Genomic DNA, 13,989 nt, shown 5'->3' on the forward strand with positions numbered 1-13,989 from the left:
AGTACCAAGGGACTCTCGCCATCTAGTCTTGGTAGTTTGTCGCTCTTGATGCCATCCAGTGTCACATCAGCTTTCTTGGCTGTGCCATCACAAGGCTGACTCATATTAAGCTTGTGGTCCACTAGGACTCCCAGATTTTCAGACAAACCAATCCATATCTGCCTCCCCTGTCTTATACTTGTGACACTGATTTTTTTTAACCCAACTATAAGACTTTGCATTTATCCTTGTTAAACTTCATCTTAGTGGATTCAACCCATACCTCTAGTCTGTCAAAATATTTTGGGGTCCTGCCGCAGTGTATTAGCTTTCCTTTCTATCTTAGTGTCATTTCCAGGCGAAATAAACATGCCATCTAGGCCTTTATCCGAGTCATTGACATTCAGACAATTTACAAACATTCATTTAACTCGGTGCTTGGAACACCAACAGGTGTTCTATGGGTTTTGTGGGATACATGGAAAGAAATAAGCATTTATTAAGTGTCTACTGTGTGCCAGGCACTGTGCCCAAATACTTAAATATTATCTCACTGATTGTCACAACCCTCAGAGGACGGTGCTGCATTTACCCCCATTCTGCAGCTGAGGAAACTGAGGCTGGCTGAGGTGAAATGACTTGCCTAGGATCATAGGGATAGTGACTGAATTAGAGCTCAGTCTTCCTGATTCCAGACCCAGTCCTTCATCCACTGGATTGACAGCTGCCAGGTGTGGTCCTCTTGCCTTGTGATGCTGTGGGGGGTGCCTACAAAGTCACAACTCACCTACTAACTGCTAAGAGGAGAACATCAGAAAAAAACAGGCCCATTGTCTGCCCCTGACCCTGCCCTAGACCTTGAAGCAGCTGGTAGGAAACTCTGGAAAGTGTCTCCTTGGGCATCAGCCCTAAAGGTCCTGTGTTCTAAATATCCAGGCCCCCTTCTCCCCTTAAAACCCTCCCTTCCTGAGGGATGAGGCAAAAGATAGACTAGACAGAGATATAACCCATTTCTTAAAAACTTTATAGATTAATGTTAATTAGAGAAGCCGGGCCGGGTGGGCTGAGGAGAGAAATCACCACTGTCTTCCAATATTTGAAGGGGCCTCACCTGGAAGAGAGATTCGATTTCTTCTGCTTGGCCTTGGAGAGCAGAACCAGGAAGGGGGCAAGTTGTAGAGGCTTGATGTCCAGAAAAGCTTCCTCAAACTTGGAGCCGTCCGAAGTGGAAGAGGGAGCGGGGCGGGGGATTCTTCCATCTGCCCCGTGGCCTCCCAGGACCTTCCGACACCGAAGTGTCTGATTCTGGGAGCCCCTGAAGTGGAGGGACGGTCTCTGCATCCTCCTTGCTTAGCACAGTGCCTGGCATATAGTAAGGGATTAATGTTGGCTGGTGGGTTGACTCCCTAGCTCCGTTCTCTAAGGTTTGAAAAGCCCTTAAGCGCTCCCCACTCCCCCAAACTGTCAGCTGTTCCCTGTGTGTGCTCCAGAGCCGTCTCCAGCCCTCTGGGATCTTGCCCCGACCCCTTCACCTTGTCTGAGGAGGGGCTATGCTCTGGCCCTTACATGGGACGTTCCCTTCCCTCTTCTGCGAACGCAAGGTCTGTCAGCTGCACCTTTAAGCCCTTAAGGGAGAAATTGGTCTTTTCCGCCTCTGAGCCCAGTTCCGGGTCAGACTCAGCCTGGCCCCCAACGTCTCGGAGCGCCCTCACCCCAGAGGCCTCCGCTACTCTAAGCATCTTTCACCCTTAACCTGAAGCCCAGGTGAGCACAGCTCCGTCTCCCGAGGACTGGCGGAACTCGGCTGATTAACACATCCAGCGGCCAATGAAGACCAGTCATCTCACCTGGCCCTTGGCTTGGGAGTCAATCACGTGTCAGCCTCAGTATCCTGCGTCCCTGCTTTCCGGGGCTTGTGCCCTAGGCCTGGAGCGTGGATTATTACGGCCCCGTCAATGAAGAGTTCCTGGGCAACAGGCAGTAACCTCGCAGCCAGAGCTCAGAGACTAAATCGCTTCATTCACTCCACCCATCCATCCATTCACTTCATTCATTCCATCCATTAATTTATTCACTTCATTCATTCCATCCATTCATTTACTCATTTCATTCATTCCATCTATCCAATTCATTTCATTCATTCACTCCATCCATTCACTTCATTCACTCCATCCGTTCATCCATCCATTTATTCAATAAGCATTTCTTCCATGCCTGCCATGTGGCAGACACCTTGACAGGTACTGTGGAGAAAAAGGAAGAAGGGAATTGTCCCTGCCTTCAAGGAGCTTACATCCTATAGGAATGACATGACACGTGCCTAGAAGCTGCATGTGAAGCATATACAAACATGATCTCTCCACAGCCATGTGATCCTCACAGCCACCAGGGAAGTTGCTGCTATCGTCTTCATTTTGCAGGTGAGGAAATTGTCTCCAAGAGGTTGAATGACTTGAGTTTCTGAGGCAGAATTGGAAGCCAGGTCTCCCTAACTAATTACTGAGTTCCCAAGAACATTCAAGACAGTGTGGTTGAATGGATAGAGCAGCAAAAATTAAGATTTCCCCTCCCTACAAAGAAGAGAAAATGATCTGCCCTTGCACGAGCATGGCGTTTTGAAGCAGGATTCCACCCCAATCCAGCCAGGATATTTCTCCATTCATCTCCCCACGACCACAGTGCACTGGCCGGCTCAGTCCCACAGAGGCCCAGAGGACCTGCCAATCACCCTCTGCTGAAGCCAGGAGGCAGCTGGCTTAAATTTCTTTTCTTTGGGGGAGGGTTGGGTCTGTCCATCAGCATTCACTGCCTCCAGTGCTCTGGCCCACCAGTGCTTGGGTAGGGGCTTTTCCTCATGTGTAGCCTCAGCTCCATCCTTGACCCGAAAACTAGAAATGATGTGTCCTTTGCCTTGCTGAGGGTGATTTTAGTGATCTGGCCCTTTGGGTGCTGACTTAGGGACCTGGAAGAGTCTTCCCCCCAAAATTGAGAACTGGGAGCAGTCTGAGATCAGCTGATCTCCATCTGCCTCCGTTTATAGAAGGAAAGAATCCCATAGAGACTGAATGACTTGTTCAAGGTCACAAAGGTTTAAGTGGCAACTTCAGGATTTGAACCCAGGCTTCTGGCTCTAAATGCACTGCTTTTTCCACTCCCTCCTCCTAAAGTCAGTGGGTCAGCTCCTGCCTTCGAGGTCCTGCTGTGCCCTTCAGCCCTGATCTGGGGAAGGAGCAGCCACATAAGGCTTCTTCCCTTTCCTTTTTCTCACTAGGCTATGGGATGACCCTGTCTCTTCAGTGTTAGGGATAACTGGAAATCGGGAGGGAGAAAACGGATGAGCAGGTTCTAATTTTCACTAAGGGATCATAGGAACCTAGCTCTGGAACAGAGGTCCAGGGACTTCAGAGGCCACCTGGCCCAAGCCCCTGCAATTACAGGGAGGAAAATGAAATCCAGACAAAGGAAGGGGTCTGCCTGAGCTGAACAGGAAGGTTGGCTAAGTCTCTTCTTTTTCTCTTCCTCCTCTTTCCCTTCTCTTCCTCCCTCTCTTCTTCCTTCTCCTCTTCTTCCTCCTCTTTCACCTCATTTGAAAGTTTTGTTGCTGTTTTGTTTTCATATCACATTTATTTCCTCACCCCCATCCCCACCCCCACCCCAAGTCTTCCCTTTAGGATCAAAGGAAAACAGTTGTAACCAGTCCCAGCTCACAGAGCAGGCAGCATTTCCCACCCGTTGTCTCCCACCTCTACAAGGAAGGGAGAAGGGTTAAGGCTTCTCTCTTGAAGATCCCAGCCCAAGGGTGTAATAGTAATGGAATTTAAAGATCCTCCTGTATTAGCTTGGTTTTCAGATTGATTGTGTTAAAACCCAGAGCTTATGAATCTCACTTGTGGGATGGACTTGTTGACATGAAAAGAGAGACACTAACTGGGAGGAGCTGGTGATGTGAATTTGGAGAGGCACAAGAGAGAGAGGCAGAAGAACTTTTTGGAAGCAGCATTATGAAGGCAGAAACAGAGAGGATTGCTGAAGGCCAGTTTGAACTGCCCAGGACTTTTGAGAGCTTCCATCCGGAGCTGCCAAGGACTGAGGAGACATGGCTGTCATGCTGGTACTTTGTCTGTTTTGATGTTGTTTTGCCAGATTTGTTCACTGGTGAAGGACAGTGCTGTTGTTGCAGAGGTTATGGAACCTTGCTGTTGGTTCAGAGCTCCTGAGACTGTTCTGCAGACAGAGAGTGAATTCTGTGCACTGGTGAAGGACAGTGCTGTTGTTGCAGAGGTTCTGGAACCTGGCTTTTGGTTAAGAGCTACTGAGACTGTTCTGCAGATAGTGAATTGTGCCCACTGGGAAAGGACAGTGCTGTTGTTGCAACCTTGCTATTGGTTCAGAAGCCCTGAAGAAGGATTTTCTTGTTGTATGTTTACAGAAATTCTGGAAGAGGGTTTTGCTAATGTTTTCTGGGGTCCTAGGACTGTTCTGCAGACAGAGAATGAATTAATGAGGACACTGGCAATGTATCTTGTGGCCTTGCTAAGCCTTGTCTCCCCAGGAACAAAGATTGCTGAGAACTTGCCTCAGGTCAAGATGAAGAAAAGACCTCTCTTTGGGTATTAAATGCTGTGCTTAAGCTTGTTGTAACTCTGGGGTAGATGGCCTGTTCAGTTGTGATCCAGGGGTGGGGAACTTTTGACTTTTTTGTGCTTTGTGATTGACTAAATGAGTGTACAGCCTAGGGGTGGAGTAGAGTTTAGAAGAGGGTCTTTGGGATTGACTAATTGAATTATAATGTCCAGGGGTGGAGCAGTACTTGGGAATTATTGAATTACACTTGGTGAATGCTGTATTTTGATCTTCTCTGTTCTTAATTTGTCACTGAATAAAATGGAGAGCCCCTATGCTGGTATTTTGAACCCTGGGAAGTTGCCTTTGCTTGGCATTACAAAGGGACAGAGAGATTCTGAAGTGACCCCAGGGACCCAGAAAGAGCCTGAGGAGGGCTAAAATACACTGTATGGAAACATACAGCTTTGAGAGAACAGGGTGCCCTGGGCCCAGGTCCTTGACTGAATGCTGAGAGGAAGGGCCTGGAAAGCAGTGTCTTGTTCAAACCAAGGAGCTCAAATCCTAAGATTTAAAGCTGGAAAGGAGAGTAGAGACAATCTAGTTCAACTACTCGTTTTTACAAATGGGGAAACTGAGGCCAAGAGATGGGGAAGGGTCTTGCAGAAGGTCCCATAGCAGAGCCAGGAGGAGAACTGGGGTCTTTTGACCCATAATTACATACTCTTCATACTACACCAGTTGGAGGCTGGGACCTCTCAAGGCCTTCAGAGGTCTGGGGACTTATAGACCCTGGATGTCAGGAAAGTTTCTCTCAAGCCCCCCCTTTCTTGGCATCCTTCTTAGACTGACCCCTCCCCCATCCCAACCTAGACCCCCCCCCCAATCTTCCAGGTCCCCAACCCTCCACCCCATTAAATAAGAATAAATCAAATGGGGATTTTGGTTAAACCTGACTGGTTCCTCGAAGGTGCTAATAGGGCTCCCTAAAATTGGTTTGGGAGGGGAGTAACATACAATTAGCCTGGAGGGCTGAGCCTGGGATAAAGGGCTGGGGTGTCACACCGGAGCTGGTGGTCAGTCTCTAAGGCCACAGGGTCTTGGAGGCAGCTTGAGTCAGGGGCAGAACCAAGCATCAGGAAATCACGGGAGAGGGGGACAGGGACGCGGGCAGGGGCGAGGGGCAGCCAAGGCTGGACTCGAGGGGCCTGAAGCAGAGCCCAGGTGGGGGGTGAGGGTCTGGCCCAGGGTGGTCCCTGCTCACCAGGGAGAGGAGCATTGGATGAACAGGCTTTCTAGGCCTATGACAAATTGAGACTGGCTTCCCTTAAAGCCAAGCCCCAGAAAACCACTGGGGAGACTTCCTGCCTCAGTCACTGTGAAAATGTGTCTCCACCATCTCTGGAGAAAGCTGAGTTTCCTCTTAGGTTATCTGATTGAGGCCTATCTTGGGGGGTGGCCACCACACTCCCAGAGGGCCCCTCCAGGAAATTGTTGCCTTCCCTCTCTCCTGTCCTTCTGCCCTCAGCTGGGTGAGCTGAGCCTGCACAAGTAATCAGAAGCAAGCTGGGACATTCCCAGCGTGGGCAATCCCTCCAATGACTCACAGAAACCCTCCTACAACTCAGAGAAGAGCCAGCTCAGTTCTGTGAAAAGATTACTGGCTCTCTAGGCAGAGGCCCTGCCTTGGCTGCCTGCTGCCTTTGTGACCTTAGGAAATGAATTAACTTCTCAGGGCCTCAGTTTCCAGTCAGCCTGGGGAAACCAGAGGGAGCTTTGTGTCCTAGGGATTGTCAAAAGGTTCCTCAGGCAGTCATTCATGGAAAAGACCCCAGCTTAAAGTCTCTGTCACCTGCCCTGATCAGACCTTATCTTGGGTTCTTCTGTTCAAGGGGTGCTAGTGATCCTTATTCAGGAGAAAATACAAACTGCTCAGCCCTTTCCCATCTGCCTCCAGTTGACTCTCCCAGCCTTCATTCATATCACTTTACCCACTCTACATTCCTCCTAGGCTCGATCGTCATCTACACTCTGCTTCCCATCTCCCACCTCCACACCTTTGCCCAGGCAGTCCCCCAGCCTTGAATGTCCCTCCCCACCATCCCATCATTGACTCTCTAGCCTCTTTCAAGGCTCCCTTCATGTGCTTTGGAAGCCTTTTCTGACCTCCCCCCCATTAATGTACCCTCCTTCCTCCTCACATTATGTTTGTTTCCCCCATCTTTTCCATTTCTCAGTCCTCCTCTTTAGTTTTTTGCTATTTTCATTTCCAAATACATCTTTTCCCTCCCAAACAAACCACCCCTTATAACAGCAAATTATCTTGTATTAATTGATCTGTTGTATTCCACAAAATGGAAGGTCCCTGAGGGCAATAAGTGTTTTTCTCCTGTCCACAGCACAGCACCCAGCAAACAGCAGGTGCTTAATAAGTGACTGTTGGGTCAATGGGCTTGTGTTGGGTTGGTGCGAGTGATCCTGGCGTCCTGTGTGACTGTAGCCAGCTGCTGGCCCTCTCTGGGCCGTGGTGACTGTGCCAGGTGGGTGCAGGTCCTGATCAGGTTTCTGCAGAAATTGTGGAGGAAGTGGGGAGCGTGCCCCTGCCTCCTCTGCACTGCAGCTGGGGCCTCTGGGGAAACATCCCCGGCAGGGTGGGGGAGACACCCTAGAGTGCACCTGGGGTGGACATTGAGGGGGCAGGCTGTGAAGAGGGGCCCACGTGTGGGCCTGTGGCTGGAAGTTAGTTCATTAGGATTGAGAGCAGGTGGACGGGACAGAGGGCTGGATTTGGAGGCAGAGGACTGAGTTCTGAGTCCTGCCTCTGACTTCCTGCCCATGTGACCTTGGACTAGTCACTTCCCCTCCCCCTCCCAGCTCCCTCCTCCACTCCCCTGGTTGTCAGGGGTTTCTGCCTTGTGTGGGACCCAAAGTCCCTGTCGTTCCTGAGCAAGACCCAGAGCTTTGCTCCTAAGCCAGCCCCACCCTGGTGCTGGGTGAATAATCGACAAATGACACGTGGGGCGTCTCTCTGCTGGCACACAGGGACTGTAACACCACATGGGGCACCAAGCCCTGGCTCTGGAGTCCAAGGACCTGCCCCTAATGCTCACTACCAGTGACTTAAGCTCCCTGCGCCTCAGTTTCCCCATCTGTAAAACAAAGAGGGCAATAGACAGTAGAAGAGTTGTCAGGAATGCAGGCTGGGGGGGGGGGTGGCAAGGTGAAAGAATCTGGATGGGGAGGCTGGCGGCGGCCGGGGGCGCTGGAGCCTGTGTATTTTATCCTAATAGGGAGTCACGAAACGTTCTCCAGCAGGAAGTGCCATCTTGAGAGACTGAGGCACCAGGACAATCGCTTTGGGGGATTTATTTGTGCCAAGACTGGAGTGGAGAAGGGGGAGGCTGGGAGCGGGAGGGCCGTGAGGAAGCTCTGGAAATGGTCCCAGCAAGGAGGTGATGGGGGTCTGAGCTTGGGAGGAGCCGGCCCGGTGAGGGGAGGGAAGAGGACGGCCGGCTGGTGCCATGGGGCAGGTCCAACCGGCCAGACGCCGCAAGTCACTGAGGAGGAGAGCCGTCCCAGGAGGTGAGCCCCGTGCCATCACAGTGAAGACGAGGGCTGCCTGTAGAGACAGAGACGGCTTTGGAGAAAGCTAATGGGCTGGGCTGTGATCGCCTGGCGTGCTCCTGGGAAATCCAGGATTAGGAGAGCTGAGGGCTGGACAGAGGATCATTGAGACTGGGAGCTGAGGAGCGAGAAGAAGGCAGGATGGAGCCATGGGAACACTGCGCATGGCTTGGGAGGCTGGAGGAAGGGTAGAATGGGCGGGAAAGGACGTGGCTTCAGGGATGGAGGAGGAGAGTGGTCTTGGGTTCAAGAGGATAGAGGCACATGAGCTGCCAGCTGAAAGCAGCTAGAGATTAGGAATCCAAACTCAGGTCAGCCTTGGAGATGCTCACCCTGGAGCCAGCAAATGACAAATCTAATAATAGACAAATCATAAATCTGCTTTATAGAGAGGGAAACCGAGGCCTAGAGGCAAAGTGCCTTGTCCATGAACACACAGGCAGCAAGTATCAGGACTGTATTTGAACTGCTCTTCTGATATATTTGCAAGTGGCTCAAAGCTGTGAGAGGCCACAGATAAGCCATCTCACATTTCTGTAGCACTTAGGGGGTGGCCATAGGCTTTCCTCACAACCACTCTGTGATGTAATGGGAGGGAGGTCATCAGTGGCATGCCACAGGGCTCTAGCCTCAGCGTCCCGGGAACGGTTCGGTTCACTGCAGGTTTATGGAGCATCTTTTATGTGCTAGACCCTGTGCAAAGCACTGGGAAAGCCAGGGGAGAAGAGGGCTCTTCCTTTCTCCTGGTGGGAATGCAAGGCCCAACCCCCCACTTTTGCAAATGTAGAAATTGAGACCCAGAGAAATGAAGTAAACACAGACCATCGAAGGCATCCCCAAAGTCTTGGTGATATGTTCAAAGGGAGACTTTTGGGACACTTTGTATACAAAGTAAACAGGAGGAATTTCAGGGACTGGTCAGGAAGCTCTAAGAACTGGGAACCTGAGGGTCATTCAGTTCATCCATAAGCATTTATCAAGCCCCTACTATGTACTAGACCAATAGACTGGCCACCTGGCCATGACATTTTTTTTTTTTTTGCAATGTATGAAACAACAAAAAATTGGAAAGGACTCTTGATCCCCTGTGGCCTTTCTGCTTCTTCAGTGATGGGGACAGGAAGAATGGAATTACCCAAGTTTCAGAATGCCAAAGAGCTCTGGGCTGTTGGTCCTTATCCAACAACCAACATATATATATATATATATATATATATATATATATATATATACACACATACACACACACATTTTATATATTGTGTGTGTATGTATCAAGTGTCTGAGGCTGGATTTGAACTTAGGTCCTTCTGACTTACAGGCCGGTGCTCTATTCACTGAGCCACCTAACCACCCCCTTAATATTGTGTGTATATGTACATATAATATTTATGATATATAGGATATTATATATCTTATATGTATATGTTGCTGGAGAAGTGGCATCACATCCCTCTTGACTCTATAGAGACAGAAAAAAAACAAAAGAAAAAAAGACAAATGGGTGGTTGCCTCCTTGAGGTGGAAGAGAAAGGACTGAGTTTTATTGTATAGACCTGAGGCCTGTACTCATGGGCCACATGGGAGCTTCTGAGGGGGAGGGCCCCTGCCTCTCTCCCTCCAATCATTGTCTCTCTTCTCACACTGGAAACCCCAACCCAGAAGAAATCATGGCCTGAAAAGATGAGCAGAGGCTCTGGTGGCTGACACCCTTGTAAGGTGGCTGGCCCAGCTGGAAGGCGACCCTTCTGCACAGGCTTAGAACTGAGACCCTGCGGGAGGCGGCCTTTCCCACATCCATGAGGAGGGACTCCTGAACCAGAGAAGGTTGGTGGCTGGTTAGCGCAGTTAGTGCTGTGTGATTGAAAGAATTGATAACATCAACAATGACATGATTGGAAGAAAATGCTTGTGTTTGTTAAATTCAGAACACACAAAAAGATTTTAAAAATAGGATGAATGTGCTGGGACAATGAATTTTCACTTGGAAATAGCAAGCTTGGTTAATAAAACTAGAATGAGCCTCTAGTATAAATAAAGTCCAAGGCAAATTTGGGCCGTTAGCATAAAGAACCAGGCCAAAAAATGGCTGTTTTTATCTGGCATTCAAGCACAAAAATGGAATATGAGATGAATTTCAAAGTACAATCAAAGACTTCCCAGAGGATCGCTCTCTAGGAGAGGGAGAGGGGAAGGACACATTAGTAAGTGTAGGTGGTATAAAACCAAAGGCTAGCAATACAACTTTTAGGAATACATTGGTAGGGGCAGCTAAGTGGCACAATGCATAGAGCATTGGCTCTGGAGTCAGGAGGACCTGAGTTCAAATTTGACCTCAGACACTGAACAAAAAACTAGCTATGTGACCTTGGGCAAGTCACTTAACCCCAACTGCCCTGCCTTCCCCCTCCAAAAAAAAAAAGAAGGAATACATCAGTAGCATCCTTATTATATTGAAATATATTTTATTATATTGAAATGTTGTTATATTTCTAAAAGATAGGAAACTCAGCAGAATAGTTAACATGTCAGATAACAGGATGAGAAAAGAATTTGACAGCCTGGACTGAGAGCTGAATCCAGGATACGATTTGCTAGGGATAAATGTAAAATCTTACATTTGGGTGTAAAATGTTAATTGCAGAAGTACTCAGAATAAAGGAAGGGAGAGATGTAGCTAGACAATTTCCTTGCTCAGTCATTTCCCATTTTAAGGTTTTCTTGGCAGAGATACTGGAGTGCTTTGCCATTTCCTTCTCCAGCTCATTTGACAGATGAGGAAACTGAAGTAAACAGGGTTAAATAACTTGCCCAGGGTCACACAGTTAGTAAGTGTCGGAGGCCAGATCTGAATGCAGGAAGATGAGTCTTCCTGACTCCAGGCCCAGTGAGTGCTCTATGCACTCTGGCACCACCTAGCAGCCCATCTAGGTTTATGTGAAAAAGATTTGGGAATTCTAGTGGCCCAGTGGTCTTTGAGTTCAATAGCTGTCATTACTATGACAGGACAGGCAGCAAAGCTAATTCAATATTGCACTGTATTAGTAGAAGTCAATGTTCAGAACAAGGGACTCAATGGGTCCACTCTCCTCCACCCGGGAGGATTATTTCAGACTGGGTGGCTACATTTTAGGACATACTGTGAAAAACTAGAACCCAAGTGGAGAAGGCTGGTCGAGATAGTGAGGGACCTGGAAGCCACACTATGAGCTATGGTGGAAAGATCTTGGGATGCTTATCCTAGAGAAGATTTCCAGGGGCATGGTCATTGTTTTCAAATAAGAAAAATTAATTGAGATCTCACTTTTGCGTCACCTTCATCACCAAATATATTTTCCCCAAGTCTAACCAAGAAGCCATTGCTTGTAGCAAAGAATTTTAGAGTGGGTAATGAGAAAATACAATAAATCAATGACAGTGTATACAATATTCCTCACCCATACTCCCCCACTTCTGAAAACAAAAGTGATTCCGCAAATGTTTGAAAATCTGTCAGATTTGATTGGTTCTTCTTGCCCCTAGAGGGTGGAACTGGGCAGTAGATTTGAGGTTAGTATAAGAAGAATTAAAGGTGAAAGCCTTTTCCTTGGTCTCCTGGACACAAGTCTCTCCCCACTCCAATTCATCCTCCATTGAGCTGTCAAAGTGAATTTCCTAAAGCCAACCATGTCGCCCTCCTCCTCCATAAACTCCAGTGGCTGGCTCCCTGTTGACTCCAGGATCAAAAACCCCTATTTGGCATTCAAAGCCCTTCACCACCTGCCCCTACCTTTTCAGTCTCATACCCTGCATTCTCTCCCTCTCCCCCCACACCCCAATATACTCTGCCTTCCAGTGACTGTTCTTTGCACAAGATACTCTATCTCCTGACTGGGCATTTTTTCCTTCCTTCCTACCCCAGTGATCTTGGAGGCCTCCAAGGCGGGGCGGGGTTGGCTGGATGTCACTCCCTGAGGTTGTGATTCTAGGGCTGGCTCTTTGACCACCCTCCCTTCTAGCCAGGAGAGGGTGGGGCTCCCATAGCCCAGAAACCTGGCTCATGGAAGGCCCCTTCCTCGGTGCTGGGGCTGGGGAAGACCAGGGAGTAGAGGCAGCAGAGTCCTGGACTGCCTCGCCATGCGGATGCCCAGGGCTTGGCGGAAGGCCCCACGGAAGCAGCTGGACAGAAGGCTGTACAGCACGGGGTTGGCAGCTGAGCTGAGGTAGAAGAAAACCCCTGAGACAACATGCACATACTCGAAGGCCAGCAGCAGCTCCTCGGTCCAGTGGGACACACAACTCCACATGAGGCGGTCCACGTGAAATGGGGCCCAGCACACCCCGAACACCACCACCAGCACAACTGCAAGGCAGAGACAAGGTGGCTAGCGGGGAGTCCCGGAGCCCTGCTGCCCTGCCTCTGGCCCTAAGCACTGGGGCTGGGGGGCAGCCCCTGCTAGGTCACTGGGCCTCTGCAGCCTCAGTCGGCTCATCTGTGAAATGAGGGGGCCTGCAGAGGGTCCACTTTGGCTCTAAACCTACTATCCAGTGTCTACACTGACCCTCTGGCCTGTATTCTCCCTCTCCATGTCTACACTGACCCCCGTGCCTCTATTCTTCCTCTCTGTGTCCACACAGACCCCTGTGCCTCTATTCTCCCTCCCTGTGTCTACACTGATCCTCATGCCTCTGACCTCCCTCCCCCTGTCTACACTGATCTCTGTGCCTCTGATTTCCCTCCCCGTGTCTACACTGACCTTCATGCCTCTGACCTCCCTCCCCCTGTCTACACTGACCCCTGTGCCTCTGACCTCCCTCCCCCTGTCTACACTGACCCTCGTGCCTCTGATCTCCCTCCCTGTGTCTACACTGACCCTCCTGCGTCTGACCTCCCTCCCCCTGTCCACACTGAACCCCTGCCTCTGATCTCCCTCCTTCCCTTCACTTACACAGCATCTTTGTCACCTGCTCCTGGCGACGCCTCCTGGGCTGCAGCGGGGTGCCCGGGCAGCTCCTTGGCCCGTCCCCCAGACGGTTGCTGTGGCTCCCACCGCCCCTGGCCACGCTCCGGGCCCACAGGCGCCTCTCCCGCCGCAGCCTCAGACCGATGAGCGCGTAGAGGGTGCTGATGGTGGCCATGGGCAGCCCGAAGAACAGCAGCGCGGTGCCCTGCACCACCAGGCCGGACCAGCGTGCAGAGGGCCGTGTCGGGCACCACGCCGCGGCCCGGCACCTCCAGCTCCCGGATCCCGTGCAGGCTGGTGTTGGGCAGCGAGCAGAGCACTGCGGCGGCCCAGAGGCGGCCGTGGGCCACCTCACGGTCAGCACCGAGGCCAGGCACACGGTCTCGAAGAGCAGCGTCCGGCAGTAGCAGCCGCCGGCGCCCAGCCCGAAGGGGCAGTTGTGCCGCATCTCCTAGAGCCCCAGCGGCATGCCCAGCAGCAGCAGCAGCAGGTCGGACGCCGCCAGGCTGAGCAGGTAGTAGTTGGTGGGCGTGCGCGGGGCCCGCTGCCGCAGGGTGACCAGGCAGGTGAGCGCGTTGCCCGCCGCAGATGGGCTGGAAGAGCCTGCTCTGCGCCGGGCCCAGGTACTTGAGCCTCAGCTCCTCCGCCGTCAGGTTCAAGTCCTCGGGGTCGAAGCCTTCCCAGCCCCCGGCGCTCAGCGAGGCCCCGCTGCCATTGCGGAGCTGGGGGCCGTCGGGGGCCACGGCAGACACAGCCCTGGGCAGGCCAGAGCAGTTGGGGTGGGGAGAAGCCTGGGCCTGTGCAAAGCAGGGGGGCGGGGGGGCAAGAAGGGGGGGAGGGAGGAAGAGAATTCTCTCTGGGAACCTTGGCAGGCTGGGAG

At 51.0% G+C, this 13,989-nt stretch overlaps 1 protein-coding gene and 1 long non-coding RNA gene across 2 annotated transcripts in view; both read right to left on the reverse strand.

The window, feature by feature from the left end:
• Positions 1 to 981: 981 nt before the first annotated feature.
• LOC138173163 (uncharacterized) lies at positions 982 to 1,989 on the reverse strand. The gene is made up of 2 exons (XR_011171342.1): positions 1,512 to 1,989; positions 982 to 1,341 (listed from the first exon to the last, which is right to left on the reverse strand). It is a non-coding gene; the product is annotated as an uncharacterized lncRNA (long non-coding RNA).
• Positions 1,990 to 12,133: 10,144 nt separating this feature from the next.
• NMUR1 (neuromedin U receptor 1) overlaps positions 12,134 to 13,989 on the reverse strand; it is a 15,114-nt gene continuing 13,258 nt past the window's right edge. The window contains 5 exon segments of the mRNA XM_069103079.1: positions 12,134 to 12,508; positions 13,095 to 13,324; positions 13,326 to 13,458; positions 13,461 to 13,693; positions 13,695 to 13,906. Coding sequence (XP_068959180.1) covers positions 12,204 to 12,508; positions 13,095 to 13,324; positions 13,326 to 13,458; positions 13,461 to 13,693; positions 13,695 to 13,906 — 1,113 coding nt within the window. The 3' untranslated portion in view covers positions 12,134 to 12,203.

The sequence above is a fragment of the Petaurus breviceps genome, unplaced genomic scaffold, assembly GCF_028583685.1.
Source record: "Petaurus breviceps papuanus isolate PSGF00001 unplaced genomic scaffold, PetGlider_PUasm1.0 567, whole genome shotgun sequence".
Lineage (NCBI taxonomy): Eukaryota > Metazoa > Chordata > Mammalia > Diprotodontia > Petauridae > Petaurus > Petaurus breviceps.